This window comes from Cricetulus griseus (assembly GCF_003668045.3).
Source record: "Cricetulus griseus strain 17A/GY chromosome 1 unlocalized genomic scaffold, alternate assembly CriGri-PICRH-1.0 chr1_1, whole genome shotgun sequence".
NCBI lineage: Eukaryota > Metazoa > Chordata > Mammalia > Rodentia > Cricetidae > Cricetulus > Cricetulus griseus.
Window position 1 is genome coordinate 47,615,449 of NW_023276807.1, and position 15,936 is coordinate 47,631,384.

General features: G+C 36.5%; 1 protein-coding gene across 2 annotated transcripts in view; it reads left to right on the plus strand.

Annotated features, from left to right (window-relative positions):
* Sgcz (sarcoglycan zeta) overlaps positions 1–15,936 on the plus strand; it is a 289,997-nt gene that overhangs the window by 253,922 nt on the left and 20,139 nt on the right. Inside the window, exon 4 of one of the 2 annotated variants that reach the window (XM_027391227.2) lies at positions 7,704–7,826. The exons of the other annotated variant lie outside the window; for it this stretch is intronic. Within the exon in view, the coding sequence (XP_027247028.1) occupies positions 7,704–7,826 (123 nt within the window). The remainder of the gene's footprint in view (positions 1–7,703; positions 7,827–15,936) is intronic. 2 annotated transcript variants of the gene reach the window in all.

Genomic DNA, 15,936 nt, shown 5'->3' on the forward strand with positions numbered 1-15,936 from the left:
TATTTTCTTCTTTCTTTCTTTCTTTCTTTCTTTCTTTCTTTCTTTCTTTCTTTCTTTCTTTCTTTCTTATACACAAGGGAGGGCCTAGGTCCTGCCCTAAATGATGTGACAGACTTTGTTGATCCCCATGAAGAGGCCTCATCTTCCCGGAGGAGTGGATGAAAGGTGGGATGGGAGGTTGTGGGGACATGGGAGGATGGGAGGGAAAGGAAACTCGGATTGGTATGCAAAATAAGATTGTTTTTAAGTTAAATAAAAATTATTTTAAAGAAAATGGCAAAAGAGAGTGGTCTTGAGGTTCCCTGTCCTGGGACATCCCTGTCTTCTTTGGCCTCTTGGTCAGTACAATTTTCAAGCTCTTCTAAGCATAGCCTCCACCCCAAATTCTCTACATAATTCTTTATCTAATGCATATCCTAGGGCTTGAAAATGCACCTCTTTCTCATCATGGGCTCAGGAATGTATCAGAATGCCTGTAACTTTTCAGTCCCTAGAGTTTTGAGAGGAGCAGGTACCAGTTGCCTGCTAGGGAAGAGAAGGGACAATGTCTCCTGCTTATTTCTGATGCTTTGAAGTTAGAGCTATTTTTTCTAAAATTATTCTGAAAATGGTCCACAACAAATTATTTCTTACAATGACCTTGAACTCCTGATACTTCTGCTTCCATGTCCATATGATCCTTCTTGCTGCCACATCCCATCCTGGGATTACACATTTGAAACTCCTGTCCAGCTTTGCAATAGTCTTTACTACATACGAACCCTGTGAAGTAACCCATGCTAAGTACTGAGGTTTTCACCCAGCAACCTTGTGACTCCTGACAGTGCCCTTTTCAACCTATGTGATTCAAATACAGAAGGTTTGCGGCTATGTAACACCCACACACATACACAGAGAGTCAGAGACAAAGGAGAAACACACACAGAGAGACAGAGAGATACACACAACAAATTAAATGTATAATTAATGGAAAACACACACACATAATACACAGAGAGACAGAGACAGAGGAGACAGAGAGTAATACAGGAAATTAAAAGTATAATTAACACAAGAAATACAAATATGTTAAATATGTTTATGTACATCATCTAAAAAAGCATTTGAAAAGCACACAACACATAAAATTAACAAATTGAAAGATGAGAACGATAAAAACTAATTTCACCAGAAGTTAAAATTAAATTTAAATGAACAGATTTTTAAAATATTAATGAACCCAAAATAGATGATCTATATCTGAGCTATAAGTCATAAAAATATACAATTGAAAAATGGCTGTAAGTTATTCTGTAGACTAAAATTTTCTCAGGGACAAAGATGGAGAGACATGTGCTTAAAGGAAAGTGACAAAAAGGACTTCAACAATGTTGGTAGTAACAGCTATTTTTTTCAGTAGTTGCTACATGAATTCATTTGCATACTTTTTAGTTAATTTCTTAATATTTATCATTTTTATTCTATGTGTATGAATGTTACACTGCTATGTAAATGTACAGTGTGTCTGCAGTGCCCACGGAGGTCAGACAATGGCATAGGATCCCCTGGAACTAGAGTTACACATTATTATTAGTAATCTTTTGGTGTTAGGAATAAAATACCAGTCCTTTGTGAAAGCAGCAAGTGCCCTTACCAACCCAGCTCTCAAGCTCACTTCTTAGTTTATTTTTCTAAAAAAAAAAAAAAAAAAAAAATGGAGAGCACAAGGCATTTCAGTATGAATTATGGGTAAGGAAGTGATACAAATGACAAATAATGGTATTCATCACAACTAAGAAGTAAGCCTTTTTTTTTTTACTTTGATACAGCAATTTATTTCTTTTTTTGTTTTGCTTTGTTTTGTTTAGCTTTTCTGTTTTTTATTTTGATTATAAAGAAGATTATTTTACATGAAAATCCAAGGTGCCTCCTATCGTGCCCCCACAACTAACACCCTACCTATCCCATACCCTATCTGCTCCCCAGGGAGGGTGAGGCCTTCCATGGGGGGGGGTCTTCAGAGTCTGTCATATCCTTTGGAATAGGGCCTAGGCCAAACCCCTTGTGTCCAGGCTCAGAGAGTATCCCTCCATGTGGGATGGGATTCCAGAGTCCATCCCTATGCTAGGGATAAGTGCTGATACTCTACAAGAAGCCTCATAGATTTCCAAGGTCTCCTCACTGACACACACATTTAGGGGATCTGGATCAGTCCCATGCTGGTTTCCCAGCTATCAGTCTGGGGATCAAGAGTTCTCCCTTGTTCAGGTCAGCTGTTTCTGTGGGTTTCACAAACCTGGTATGGACCCCTTTGCTCATCAGTCCTCCTTCTCTGCATCTGGATTTCAGTCAAGGTTTAGATGTGGGTGTCTGCTTCTACTTCCACCATCTGCTGGATGAAGGCTATATGATGGCATATGATTTAGTCATCAATCTCATTATCAGGAGAGGGAATTTAAGGTAGCCTCTCCTCTGTTGCTTAGATTGTTAGTTGGTGTCATCTTTGTAGATCTCCAGACATTTCCCTAGTGCCTGATTTATCTTTGAAATTATAATGTCTCACTCTATTATATTATCTCTTATCTTGCTCTCTTCTGTTCTTCCCCCAACTCAACCTCCCTGCCCCATCATGTCCTCCTCACCTCTCCTATTCTCCCCTTCTCATTCTCCTAGTTCCCTTCCCCTCCCCCACGCTCCCAATTTGCTCAGGAGATCTTGTCCCATTTCCTTCTCCAGGGGATCATATATGTCTCTCTTAGGGTTCTCCTTGTTTACCAACCTCTCCAGCAGCCTGGGCTGCAGGCTGGCAATCCTTTACTCTATGTCTAAAATCCACATATGAGTGAGTACATACAGTAATGCCTGTCTTTTGTGACTGGGTTACCTCGCTCAGAATGGTTTCTTCTAGTTTCATCCATTTGCCTTCGAATTTCAAGATTCCATTGCTTTTTTTTTCCTACTGAGTAGTACTCCATTGTGTAAATGTACCACATTTTCTCTATCTATTCTTAAGTTGAGGGGCATCTAAGTTGTTTCCAGGTTCTGGCTATTACAAATAATGCTGCTATGAACATAGTTGAACAGATGTCCTTGTTTTAGGAATGTGCTTCTTTTGGGTATATGCCTAAGAGTGGAATTGCTGGATCTTGTGGTAGACTGATTCCCATTTCCCTGAGGAATTGCCATACAGATTTCCAAGTGGCTGTATGAGTTGGCACTCCCACCAGCAGTGGAGGAGTGTTCCCCTTTCTCCACATCCTCTCCAGCATAAACTGTCATTGGTGTTTTTGATTTTAGTCATTCTGACAGGTATAAGATGGTATCTCAGAATTGTTTTGATTTGCATTTCTCTGATGGCTAAGGATGTTGAACATTTTCTTATGTGTCTTTCAGCCATTTTTAGATTCCTTTATTAATAATTGTCTATTTAGTTCTGTACCCCATTTTTTAATTGGATTATTTGGTGTTTTGGAGACTAGCTTTTGAGTTCTTTGTAAATTTTGGAGCTCATCCCTCTGTTGGATGTGGGGTCGGTGAATATCTTTTCCCAATCCATGGGCCATCATTTTGTCTTGTTGACAGTGTCCTTTGCCTTACAGAAGCTTCTCAGTTTCAGGAGGTCCAACAAGTAAGCCTTTTATTGGGGAGAAATAACTGCTAGTTTAGACAAGGGTTGAGAAGGACAAAGGTACCCCCAAATTTGAGTGTTCCCATTACTGTATTAATTCCTGCTAGTCAAAGGGCAGCTGTGAACTTAATCCTTTGGTCAGTGACTGTAGAAAGAAAGGATAGACATAACTTTCATGGGGTCCCAGGAGAATGTGAAATATGGAAGAATTCAGAGTCAGGAGAGAAGAATCCTCCAGCCTGGTTTGAGGTTGCTCTTCTTCATTCTCTAACATATCTTCCCCCATGAGAGACATTACTTGGATATACTCCACATGTAAGTTTTTAATGACACTTGTATTACAAAACAAACTAAAGTCTAACATATACTGATAAATATATGTATTTAAACATTTATTGTCATTTATGTTTAGGAAAGATAAGTAGATTAGATGATATAGATATAGATATAGATATAGATATAGATATAGATATAGATATAGATATAGATATAGTCCTCATGGCAGCTAGCTGTTGCTCAGCTTCTCCCACTTATTCTTGGCATGGATATGAATCCCTACTTTCTTGATGATCATGAGGGCATGCTTGTACTTGGAAACCTTGAGCAGCTCCATGGTGCACCACACACAGGGCTTGAAGCAACACACACTCTCATCATGCTGCACTTGAACTCGGTGTGTTAGCTGATGCTCTCCATGTTGGCTTGCTGACATTCATCTTCATCTGTAACCATGAGGTTCTGCAAAGCCATGGCTGTTGGTCTCCAATGGGGGCTGTGACAATGCAAAGACAGTTCATTATTTTTTTTTCTACTTAGCCAATGCTAAGAGAGTAATTCATTTCTACTTAATGCAATTGTGCCTTTGGACAACTGGACTTTGCCTAAAAACAAAAATGATACTAGAAGCAAATAAATGATAAGCAACCAAAAAAGTTCAAATATACTGTTTAGTTTCACAATGTATAATATATTAATGTTTAACACTGATAGTCCTAATCACTGACTATGTCTCCAACTACATAGTTTTACTTTTTTCCCATTTGTAGAAAAGAAAAGCAATGTATGCAAATGTAATGCTATATAATTATATTCTGATATAAAACATTTATTTACTATTGAGTCATTGCTAATAGCTTGCAATTTTGCCAACTGTAATTATGTTAATATAATGAATAAAGTGTACTCTGAAGTATTAATTTTATATCTGTTTTTCAATTGGATGATTTTGCATGCATTAATTTATGGCTTAGATTCATCTCATCTATTCTGCATGCATAAATATTGTGCAATTTGCTTATTTGGCTTTGCTCATTTAAAGTTAATGAATTAAAAATTCAACCCCCTTTGCCAGAGCCAGATATTACCCTACTGAAGTTTCTAATAGCTTATTTCTAATAGTTTATTTGTAATAGCTTTTGTGATATGCCATATATTTTAATATTTATATAGAATCTTCTGAATAAAGGCATTAATCACAATACCTAGAAAATTCTTGTTAATCTGTGGATGCATATAATGTTTTCATATATGTGTAATTATCTAGTGCACATCTGTGCCATCAAATATAACTTGTGAATCAATTTAGCTCAGCAATTAAGTATATTTGAAGATGGTAATATGGTGTGAATGTTAAAGATTTATATGTAGAAGATCTATAAAATCTTTTCAGATCCTTGAGTCTTATTGTGTGCCCAAGTCTCTTGTAGACAAATTTAAACCCAGAGGTTTGTAAACCTAGAGGTCTAAATTGTCTACAAGTTGGCCTCAATGTTTTGACTGTCTCTCAATTGAGTTACTATGCTACAATGACAAATGCAAGTTTAGACTATAATTAGATAACAAAACAGTCAAATGAATACTACCTCTGAAATAATATTCACAAAATCAAGATGATGACCAATGACAGTAAGTCTTCACTGTTTACCTCAATATTGTCTTTCAATTTTGTAAGAAAAGATCTTTGATTTAAAAAAGAAAAATGATTTTAATTGGTTGTGATTTTCTATTTGTTGCGAAGAAGCATTTTCTTGATGTGGGGTGAAAACTACATTTTCTATGAGTATACGGACAATAATTCATAGACTGTTGTTAGTGATTATACTGGGTTGGTAAATTAGTGGTTATCCATTCTCCTCTAATTACCATAAATTCACTATCAGCAAGTAGTTAACTAACTTTCCAGTACCAAGAATAGTTTACCTCCTGTTAAGTGCATCTTATTCTATATTAGAGGTCTACTCATTACCACCAAGGTATGTAAGACACTACTGAACCCTTAGGGTTATACTGTTATGCTGTTAGTTGATGTGCTTCATAGGCATCAGGGCTGGGTAGGACAATTGGCTGCGTCTCTGTTTTTGGAAGCTTAGTACCTTCTGGTACCATGAAAGCTAGTTTTCAGAGAAAGGGTATTCAGAACTCAGGGGTCTCTGGGGCCTATTAGTGAATTATAGAGTATCTGTAGCAATAGGAACTTACCTTCCATCTCTGGGAATAACCAAAGGCAAGAGAAATAGGCTGTTTTGTGAAAGAGGTGGAAAAAACTGTCAGAGACAGAGGATCAGGGAATTTCTGTGAGATTGTGTCTCATTGTAATATCAGAAACTACTTTCATAAAGTCTCAGAAACATGACTACCCAAACATGAACTGAACAAGAACTATACCAATGGACAGGCCAACATGGATGAGAAAAGCCCATGCAGATGAGCAAAGCCTGAACTGGGAGAGATGATCTACCCCAGGGAATAATTGTTTCTTCAGTGCCAAATGGTCTACCCTGAAAAGGTACATACAAGTAACATCATACAGACTGAGCAGATTATATTTAAGAATGTACCTGTCATAGAGCCTGCTGATAGAAGCAGAAGCAGAGATTCAAAGCTAAGCACTGAGCCGAACTCCTGGAATTCAGTTATAGAGAGGGAAACCCACAGAAACAACTGACCTGAGCAAGTGGGAGCTCATGGACTCCAGACTGGCAGCGGGGGAACATGCATAAGATGAAACCAGGCCCTCTGAACATCGCTTTGAGTTGTGGGGAGGGGAAAGAGTTTGGGCAGTCTGTAGGGGTGCTGGCAGTGGAACCAGTATTTATCCCTAGTTCATGACTGGGCTTTGGAAGCCCATTCCCTATGGAGAGATACTCTCTCAGCCTAGATACATGCCCAAATGTTGTGACGTTCTTCAATAATCCCTCATGGAAGGCCTCACCCTCCCTGAGGAGTGGATGGGGGTGGGATGGGGAGATTTGGGAGGATAGGAAGGAGAGGGAACTGGGATTTGTATGTAATTAAGATTGCTTTTAATTTAAATAAAAATTAATTTAAAAAGAATGTATGTGTGTGTGCATATATATATGTGTGTGTGCATCATATATATATATATATATATATATATATATATATAATATATTATTATTAAAAGAGGCCATGAATTTAAAGGATAGTGGAGAGGAGCATATGGGAGCGATTCCTGTTTCCACTTTGAATTAGACTTTAGAGTAGTTAAGATGCTTACTTTAGAGTAGTTAAGTTGCTTACATTTCAAGAAATATGGAATATTTAAAAATTACCATAAAACAAATCTATTGCAAGAGTGATTATAAAATGGATTTCAATTCATTTACATTAAAGGGCAAGAAGATATCTACACTAAAATCTATGAAATGTGAGTAATTAAAGATTTACAAATGATTGGTGGTCTTCACTGCAAAGAGATGTGAGACATACTGGCCCCATTTATTGAGCACCTACCACATACCAGGTAAAATAAATGACAAATCTTCACCTCCCGTAGAGATCAAAGCAGACATTGCCTCCCCTGTGGATATGTCAGGTTTTTATATCTGGCTAAACACACACTATATTAGAACAACCTTAAACATTTAGAACACGCATGGCCATTTAATCTAGCGTGGAAACATTCAGTAAAATCAGGGACTTTTGAAAAGTATAACATCTTAAAAATGTTCATCCTGATGTATAACATGCAGCCAAGATGAGCAATATGTGCATTTCTTTTTTGTTTATGAAAATCGTGCATGCGAACAGTGTTATGCATCCCAGCTTCATTTTGAAACCTTCCCTCTGACTACAGGAGCTGAGGCTGTGGAGGCACAGTGTAAAAGATTTGAAGTGAGAGCAAGTGAAGATGGCAGGGTGCTGTTTTCTGCAGATGAAGATGAGATAACTATTGGGGCTGAGAAGCTAAAGGTCACAGGTACTGTAATAGAGGTCTTGGAATGTTTACCTAACAAAAGCATACACAATTGCATAGAAGATTCTTTACATGATTTCTGGCTTCCTTCCTGAAAATTGGGTCTTCCATTTTATAATATATTTACTTTTCAAATAGTTTCAAATAAAGTCACTAGTTTGGGGTTAGAAAACAGAATATAAATATTAATTAAAAAATCTTATTATTGTCTTAAATGTAAAGCTATGGCACGCAGCTAAACTAAACTAATGGGTTAGGTGGCATAAGAAAATATAAGTAAAGACGGCAGTTCTAAAGGTGTTGTTATATGCATTGTCCTTCTTGGATACCTATATATAATATATATATATATATATATATATATATATATATATATGTCCCCAACACATAGAGAAAGACATAGACACATACAAACTCATGTTAAATCCTTCCTTCTTTACCAAGATACCATGTATTGACTTTAGAACAGCTTTATTCTTGTCTGTGACACTCCTAAAATGAAAATATCAAAGACAAATATAGTTTATAATTTCACATGCATAGAAGAGAAAATTGGACAGAGCATAGAAGACAATGTGAAGGCAAGGGATTGGCTGGTCCTCCCACATAACTTTAAAGTACTACCCCAGTCTTTTGACCAATAACACTACAAAGACTCATTGACTCCAAGGTGCTCCATATAAATTAGGTAACTGTTCTGACAAGACTTCAAAGACCATGTGACAAAAGATCCAAATGAATTGTAAATTAGTGACATGAAAGTTTTCCTATCCAAGCAATATCCATAGGAATTCAAATTAAGATGAATCCTCTCTCACTTTCTTTCCCTTTATGAATAATGGCAGTTTTTGACAGACTCTTGTTTCAGAAAGACGGGGATGACTTACACAATGGCTATGTTTATGTCTGAGACAGAACCAATGTATATCTGAAACAAATCATAGTGTTAATAGAATTTAGCATATTTATGTTTAGCCTGCTTAGAATACTGGTGTATAAATTAGAGGTCCCATTGTAACCTGAATATCACTGCCTTAGTTTTCCATTGCTGCAACCAAATATATGATGATAAAACAAACTAACTAACCAACAACAGGAGCAAAGAACTTGGCTCATGGCTTCAGAGGTTTAGAAGTCCATGTTTGCATTTGAATAGCTCCATAGTTTTAAGCCAGAGCTCATGCTGAACCTGAGAGCAGAGGGCATGTGATATAAATGTCCTACTCAGTGCAGATGAGAAACAAAGTCATGAAGAGAAAGAGCCTGGGGATAAAATTGTATTCTTTAAAGTAATTTTCACTGGGAGCTGTAGCCAGCCAGACTCCACCTAACTTCAAATTCTTCCATCAATTAATCCATGAAATTATAGAGCCCTTGAAGATGTCAGCTTTCAACCAGTGTTTAACACATATACTATCAGGATGGAATTTTAGATTCAAGCCATCATAAACAACATTGTTACTCTGTACCATAACAGATAATTTACTCTTGAATGGACTACCTTTGGTTAGAAATTTGCTTGAAGAAACTACAGTGTGGATCTGTTCTTAATATTCCTAATGATTCCTTGACAAAATGGAGTTTTAGACTTTCGTTCAAATACAAATCCTTTAAAACTATTTATTTTGTATTCCCTACTATGAACTCAAGGTATCACCTAATGCAGTTGTATTCCAACAACCAGCAAGTACATACAGGACATAAACCTTTCTACACAGCAGACTCAAATTCAGTGCTTTCAGGCTGCATCCATCAAATGCAATCAGCACTTTCATTTGTAGTCCAAGTACAATAGTATCATAGCAAACAAAGGAAAGGTAAATGATAAGTCTGACTTTGGAAGGTGAAAATCTGGTAAGTTAAAGGAAAACTATTAATTGGACGCAGACACATCAGTTTTGCATTGCAGAAGGCAGAGAGTAGTGAAGTACATGAGGACAAAGTATCTCTCTCTCTTCTTCAAAGGGCAGCAATTAAAAGTAGCAGTCTGTGAGAGTAGAGAAATCCAACTGCATGTACCGTTTGCCCTCCTGTTTGTTGGAAAGTCAAGAGCATCTCACCTCTGTGTGTTTCTAATGGAATGATTGGAAGGATAGACAGGTTCCAGCACTTGTTTGACAACACAAAAAAAGGATTTTCTGAGGAGCTGTCTTTTAAATTAAACAGTGTGCTGCTGGGTTGGGATCAATATTTCCTGGTTTGTTTTTATTACCCAGCTTCTATTTCCTGTTCTTGTCTATTACATTACCCTACTGTGATGAGGTCAGCTTTAAAATCAGTCTTTCTTTAGGTAGGATGTTTGTTCCTCAGAGCTGTCCAAATGAGGAGAACAGGGTATCTGAAAAGCTTCAGGGCAGCTGACTAAACCATGTGCTAAGCAAAGTGATGTACCATCACTCAATTTCCTTTAGTGACACTTTCCAAGTTTATACACTTGACATAAGCACTCAACTCAACTTTCTAGTTGCTTCTTAAACTTCCTGGTGATGGGGACTTCAGAGACATGAGACAACATTGTCCCCTATAAAGTTCTAAACGGCAATTGAGTTCCAGTTTTGAAGTATATATACAAGTCACAGCCATTGTCACAAATGAGCTGACTAGTCAGAGGTATTCACTAGTAGACATATCTGTGACTTATTTTTATCCAAACTCACAATGAAATGTTTACTAATTTTTATTGTGATAAATCAAATATTGAAAATGCAACACCTAATATGAAATATAAAGACATTCATAATGAAAGGCAATGTGCTTCCAAACACTAACCCCAGACATAGAACTACAGGCAACTAAGGAATGCTGTGAATGTGATATAGTCTATTCCAGGAAAGACCTACCTCCCCACCTTAATTATAAGCTCTGAAATCATGTACATATAAGAAACTTTATAAGGATGAGCAGGTTATATCTATATCTTTAGATTTATTTTGTTATGTTATTCTATACTATTTTATTCACATATATCAATCAACAATTAAAGTAATAGAGACCATGAATTTAAGAGAAAACAAAGAGCAGAGGGCTTCATGGGATGGGTTGGGTAGAGGAAAAGGAAGGTGAATGTAATTATGTTTTAATTCCAAATTTTAAAACTACATGTTCTAAAAAAGGAACATCTCTCTTGTGTGGTCCATGGATTCCATTTGATGCTCAAAGTTCTTATATGTGCTAGGAAATTTCTTGGAGATATAATTCATCTTGCTATAGTATGAATAATTGTCTATTTCTTATTCATCACACATTAGTGGGCATTTTAGCAATATCTTCTTTCCTTACTTGCTATGGGTAAGAGGATGATGGCTTTGGCTCCTAGAAGATGCTTCTGCTTCTTACACCTCACAATGGATTCTGCCTGCAGGCAGAGTATCTTCAACCTCTTTCTTAATGTGGGTTTCTCCGGCTTCTTTTCTGTTATACTTTTCTTATTTCATTTTCTTCCATCAGCTGGGAAATGTCCACCTTTAATGATTCATATGATGGTATTGTAATTAAGTTTCAGTTGTTTCGATAAAACACCATGACCAAAAGGAATTTGAGGGGGAAGATTTATTTCATCTTAGAGTTTGTAGTCCACCATTCTGAGAAATCAGGGCAGAAACTCAAGGCAGGATAATGGAGGCAGAACAGATGTAGAAGTCATGGAGAAACGTTGCTCACTGGCTTGCTCTCCATGGCTTGCTCATGACTTCTGTATAGCACCCAGGAATAGCACCATCCACAGTGGCTGAGATGCTACCACTTTGATTTTCAATCAAGAATATGCATCACAAGCTTCCTCACATACCCATCTGTGGGAATATTCTCCCAACTGAGATTCCTTATTCTAACATGACTCTAGCTTGTTTCAGGTTAGCATAAAATTAGGCAACACAAATGGCACTTGTCATACTATGCTATTCAGTTTACATTATCAAACACCTGGACATTCCACGGAAAAACTCCTAGTTCACTGACGAAAAAAAATGCAAATTACAAATGCAAAATCTCTTTTTTTCATGAAATGTAACATATAAAATGCATCTTATCTGTATTCACAAAACCAAAGACATGAACTCCTTAGGCTGTTGGGCAACAGTCACTGTCACTCTGTATAACACACTGGGGAGAGCATTGATTCTGTATGCCTGATTTTCCTCTTTTAAGTAGTGTTTGTTTTTAATGTCAACATGTAGGGTTTGGGTAAAGAAAAAAGACAATAAAAATAAAGATAAATCCTGGGTCAGCTTTGTATCTAGCAGACACTATTTCTACTAAAATTATAATTTTAAATGTCACTGCTATTCTTGTGAGTTTTAAATTTGTTAAGTACTTGTAAAAAATAAAATATATTTGTCACAATATGAAAATAGAAGTAAAAGGTAGGAAAAATGTTGTATGAATAGCAAATGTAAATTTATAGTAGTCATTACATAACTGGAGGTAAAAAAAACAAAACAAAACAAAACAAAACAAAACAAAAAAAACTCCTTGAGTTAAGGTGAAAAGAACGGGAGAAAGTATATAGTGACATCCATGACAGTTTCTGGCTGCTATTGTGGGGAATCATTTTTATTCAGGGTTGTGCCACTGATCTGTTACCCTGCTTCTGTGGATAGAACCACACCCAGGCACACATCGACAACGGAAATTGGACTCAGTAGGTTATAAAACTAGAAGACATTGTGAAGGTAGGAGGTGGATTCCTTGTGGGTGGGTTCAGGAGAAAATAAGAGGCAGGTAGTAGAAATGTGGCAGATGTGATAGAGACACATTGTATTCATGTATACAATTGTCAAAGAATATATAAAACTATTACTAATTCTTAAAAAGTAATATTATTTATATCACCCGAATATTAACTTAGGATGTTACAGGCCATTGAAGAGTAAAAGAATTACACCTCATTAATCCCAGCTTTTGGTGATTGGTTATGATCTTGAATCTGTCATATACCATGTGTGCTGGCTAGTTTTATGTCAACTTGCTACAAGCTAAAGTCATCTGAGAGATGGGAGCCTCAATTAAGAAAATGCCACTATAAGATCAAGTTGCAGACAATCTTTTAGGGCATTTTCTTAGTTAGTGATTGATGAGAGGGGGTCAAGCCCATTATTAGTGGGCCATCCCTGGGCTAGTGATCTTAAGTTCTATAAGAAAGCAGACTGAGTATGCCATGGCAAATAAGCCAGTAAGCAGCACCCTTCCATGGCCACTACATCAGCTCCTGCCTCCAGGCTCCTGCTCTGTTTGAGTTCCTGTCCTGACTTCCTTCAGTAGCCATGATCATGGTGTTTCATCACAGCAATGCTAAACCTAACTAAGACACCATGTGCTCTAGGATGGCTGACATGTGTACAAAGAGGATGTATGGGAAATATGTTTTAGAACATTACAACCTAGAAATAACTTTGTCTTTTACATATCCCATTTATCTAATTTTAAAACTGTGTTCCAGTGTGGCATCTAAACTCTACTGGGTTCTAAGCATTTTTGGTAAATAGTAATAAAGGCAGAATGAATTGAATAAGAAACAATTTCTAGCATTAAAAAGGAAGAAAGTCATAGTAGAGGCTGGAGAGATGGCTCAGTGGTTAAGAATTATGCTTTCCCAGAGAACATGATTTTGACTTCCAGCATCAACAACTGCCTAAAACTCCAGTTTCAGAGGACCTATCACCCTCTTCTGGCTTTTTTTTTAAATCCTCCTTAGGCAACTGCTCACACATGAAGCACAGACACACATGTAGGCACATACCCATACATATAAAAATAAGTAAATATAGAATGATTTAAATGACAATATATTAAATTCCTAAGACAGAAACAAAGTAAATGTGTTGTTTTAAGATATCACCTATTAGACAATACCAGTCTTTGGCTGGTCCTTGAAGTCATCTTGTAGCTATCACATATGCCCACAGAAGACCCTCACATTACAGTTCTATAAAAGTAAAACATGTGTTGTCCTTGCATAATAAAGGTTATCAGAACTCTTTTATATATTACATATTTAAAGAAAATAAAGCTTCAAGGAAGGATTTGCCAATGTAAATAAATGATGTTTGTAGTGATAGGTTTCCATCTATTTAAAAACTAAATAATAATGTTTTCTCATATCAAAATATCAATAACATTACATAAAATGTATACCTTTACATTTATGTGTCAGTTAAAATTTCAGTGCAAAGCAGTACCTTCAAAGTTACTAATGTTTTGTAACACAAGAAATCTATAGATATTTGTTCTAAAGAAGAATTTAATGTGCATGAAACACTCATTTTTATTTGTAACTGATATTAATAGTTTTGCTAATCAGACACTATGATAAAAGTTGGTAATTGTCAAATAACAAATGTTTCACCACAAGTGTTTAACAATAACTTTTTCATAGAAAAACTCACAAAATCTAGATCTAAGTCCAACACACTAACTAAAGGTTGATACTCACTGGTGGTAAAAGGGCTTACTTAACATGGAATTTGAAAATCCATGACTATGTTTTCTTACATTACTGGAAAAAATAAATATTTTTAAAGACTTAAATGTTAAAAGTTAAGTTGTGGCTCTCAAAGTCTATTTGGAAGCCCATTCCCTATGGAGGGTTACTATTTCAGCCCAGATACACATAGGAGGGCCTAGACCCTCTCACAAATGATGTGACAAACTTTGATGATCCCCCATGGAATGCCTCACTATCCCTGAGGAGTGGGTGTGGGTGGCATAGGGGGGGTCCATGAGGGGCACGGGAGGATAGATGGGAGGGGGAACAGGAGGGGATTGATATGTAAAATAAGATTGTTTCTAAATTAAAAAGATATGAAAAAAGTTAAGTTGTAGTAGTGATAACACATGACTAAAACAGGAATTGTTAGTGCCTTGATACCATATTTACTGTGAGAAATAAAACAGGAAAGAGGTGGGCTGTGGGAGGATCAGGCTCGACAGTGATGAAGGCTTCCAATGGGTTATTTCTCATCTGCCTTGGTGCTGGAGATGAGATGCTCTCTGGTACAGTAACTCTGACCAAGGGAGGTAATTAGTATCTAGTCATCAGACCCTCATCCATTAGATGTGAGAGTAATAAATGATAATATCTTGCTGGATACTCTGAATATGAAGTAATTACTTTGAAGCAATGTAAGCTGGTTCATGTAAAAATGATGTCTGCCACATAGAAAGGGGGGAGGCAAACATTGGAGGTTATTATAGATATTAGAGTAGATAAATAAGCATCATAATGTTATATCAGTGAAATGAATTTTGCTCTTAAAGCATTTCCTATGAAGACATTTTACACTTCTTTATGATGTTTAGTTTCCCTTTTCTTTCTCTAAACTGCATTTAACTATATACAAATAATTAATTTTGACCATTTTATAAATATTATGTGGAATTCAATGTAATAAAAGTAGTTTGTTAGGTATTTCAAGATACTGGCGTGAAAAGCAACATGACAAGAAGGAAAATTTTTGAAAACATATTGCACAAGAAATGATTTAAGAATTAGAACTTTATCACAATTAAATTAGTCAAATTAATGTCATGTGATCCGATTTATAACATGAGTATAAGTTTGCCATTGATGAGAATTGGCATCTGCAGTAACTCATTAATTTCTCAGGACTGAGAGTGTTTTATTAGCATCACTCAGCACACCATGTCTCAGTTTTTAAGCTAGTTTCAGGAAATGAATACTGTGCTTAGTGGCAGACAGAGAGAGCTAGATCTGTGTCTCCTGGCTTATTGTCCATTCTCATTTCTAATTCATTTTAACTATGTCATTATTTGTCTGTTGATGCAATAAATCCCGACCTTGAATAAGCATTTCTACAACAGATTTGAGACCTTTAATATCTGATTAATTTACTAACCAGATTTGCTTGGTAAAGTTAGAAGAGAAGGTAGGTAACTGAACATACTGTGTGTTGAACTCTTCAGGTAAATCACAGGTAGCCCCTAGCAGAACCTCTGTGTCTTGAAGTGGCTATGGGAATTGAAATCTTAGCAATGCCTGATGAATGAGGACAGGAGGGAGGGATTTAGTTTGCAGTTTCTAAGGTCTGTTGCATATTGAGAAAGACTTCATTTTAGCTTTGGATCAGCTGGACCACCATAATCATGCTGACTACTG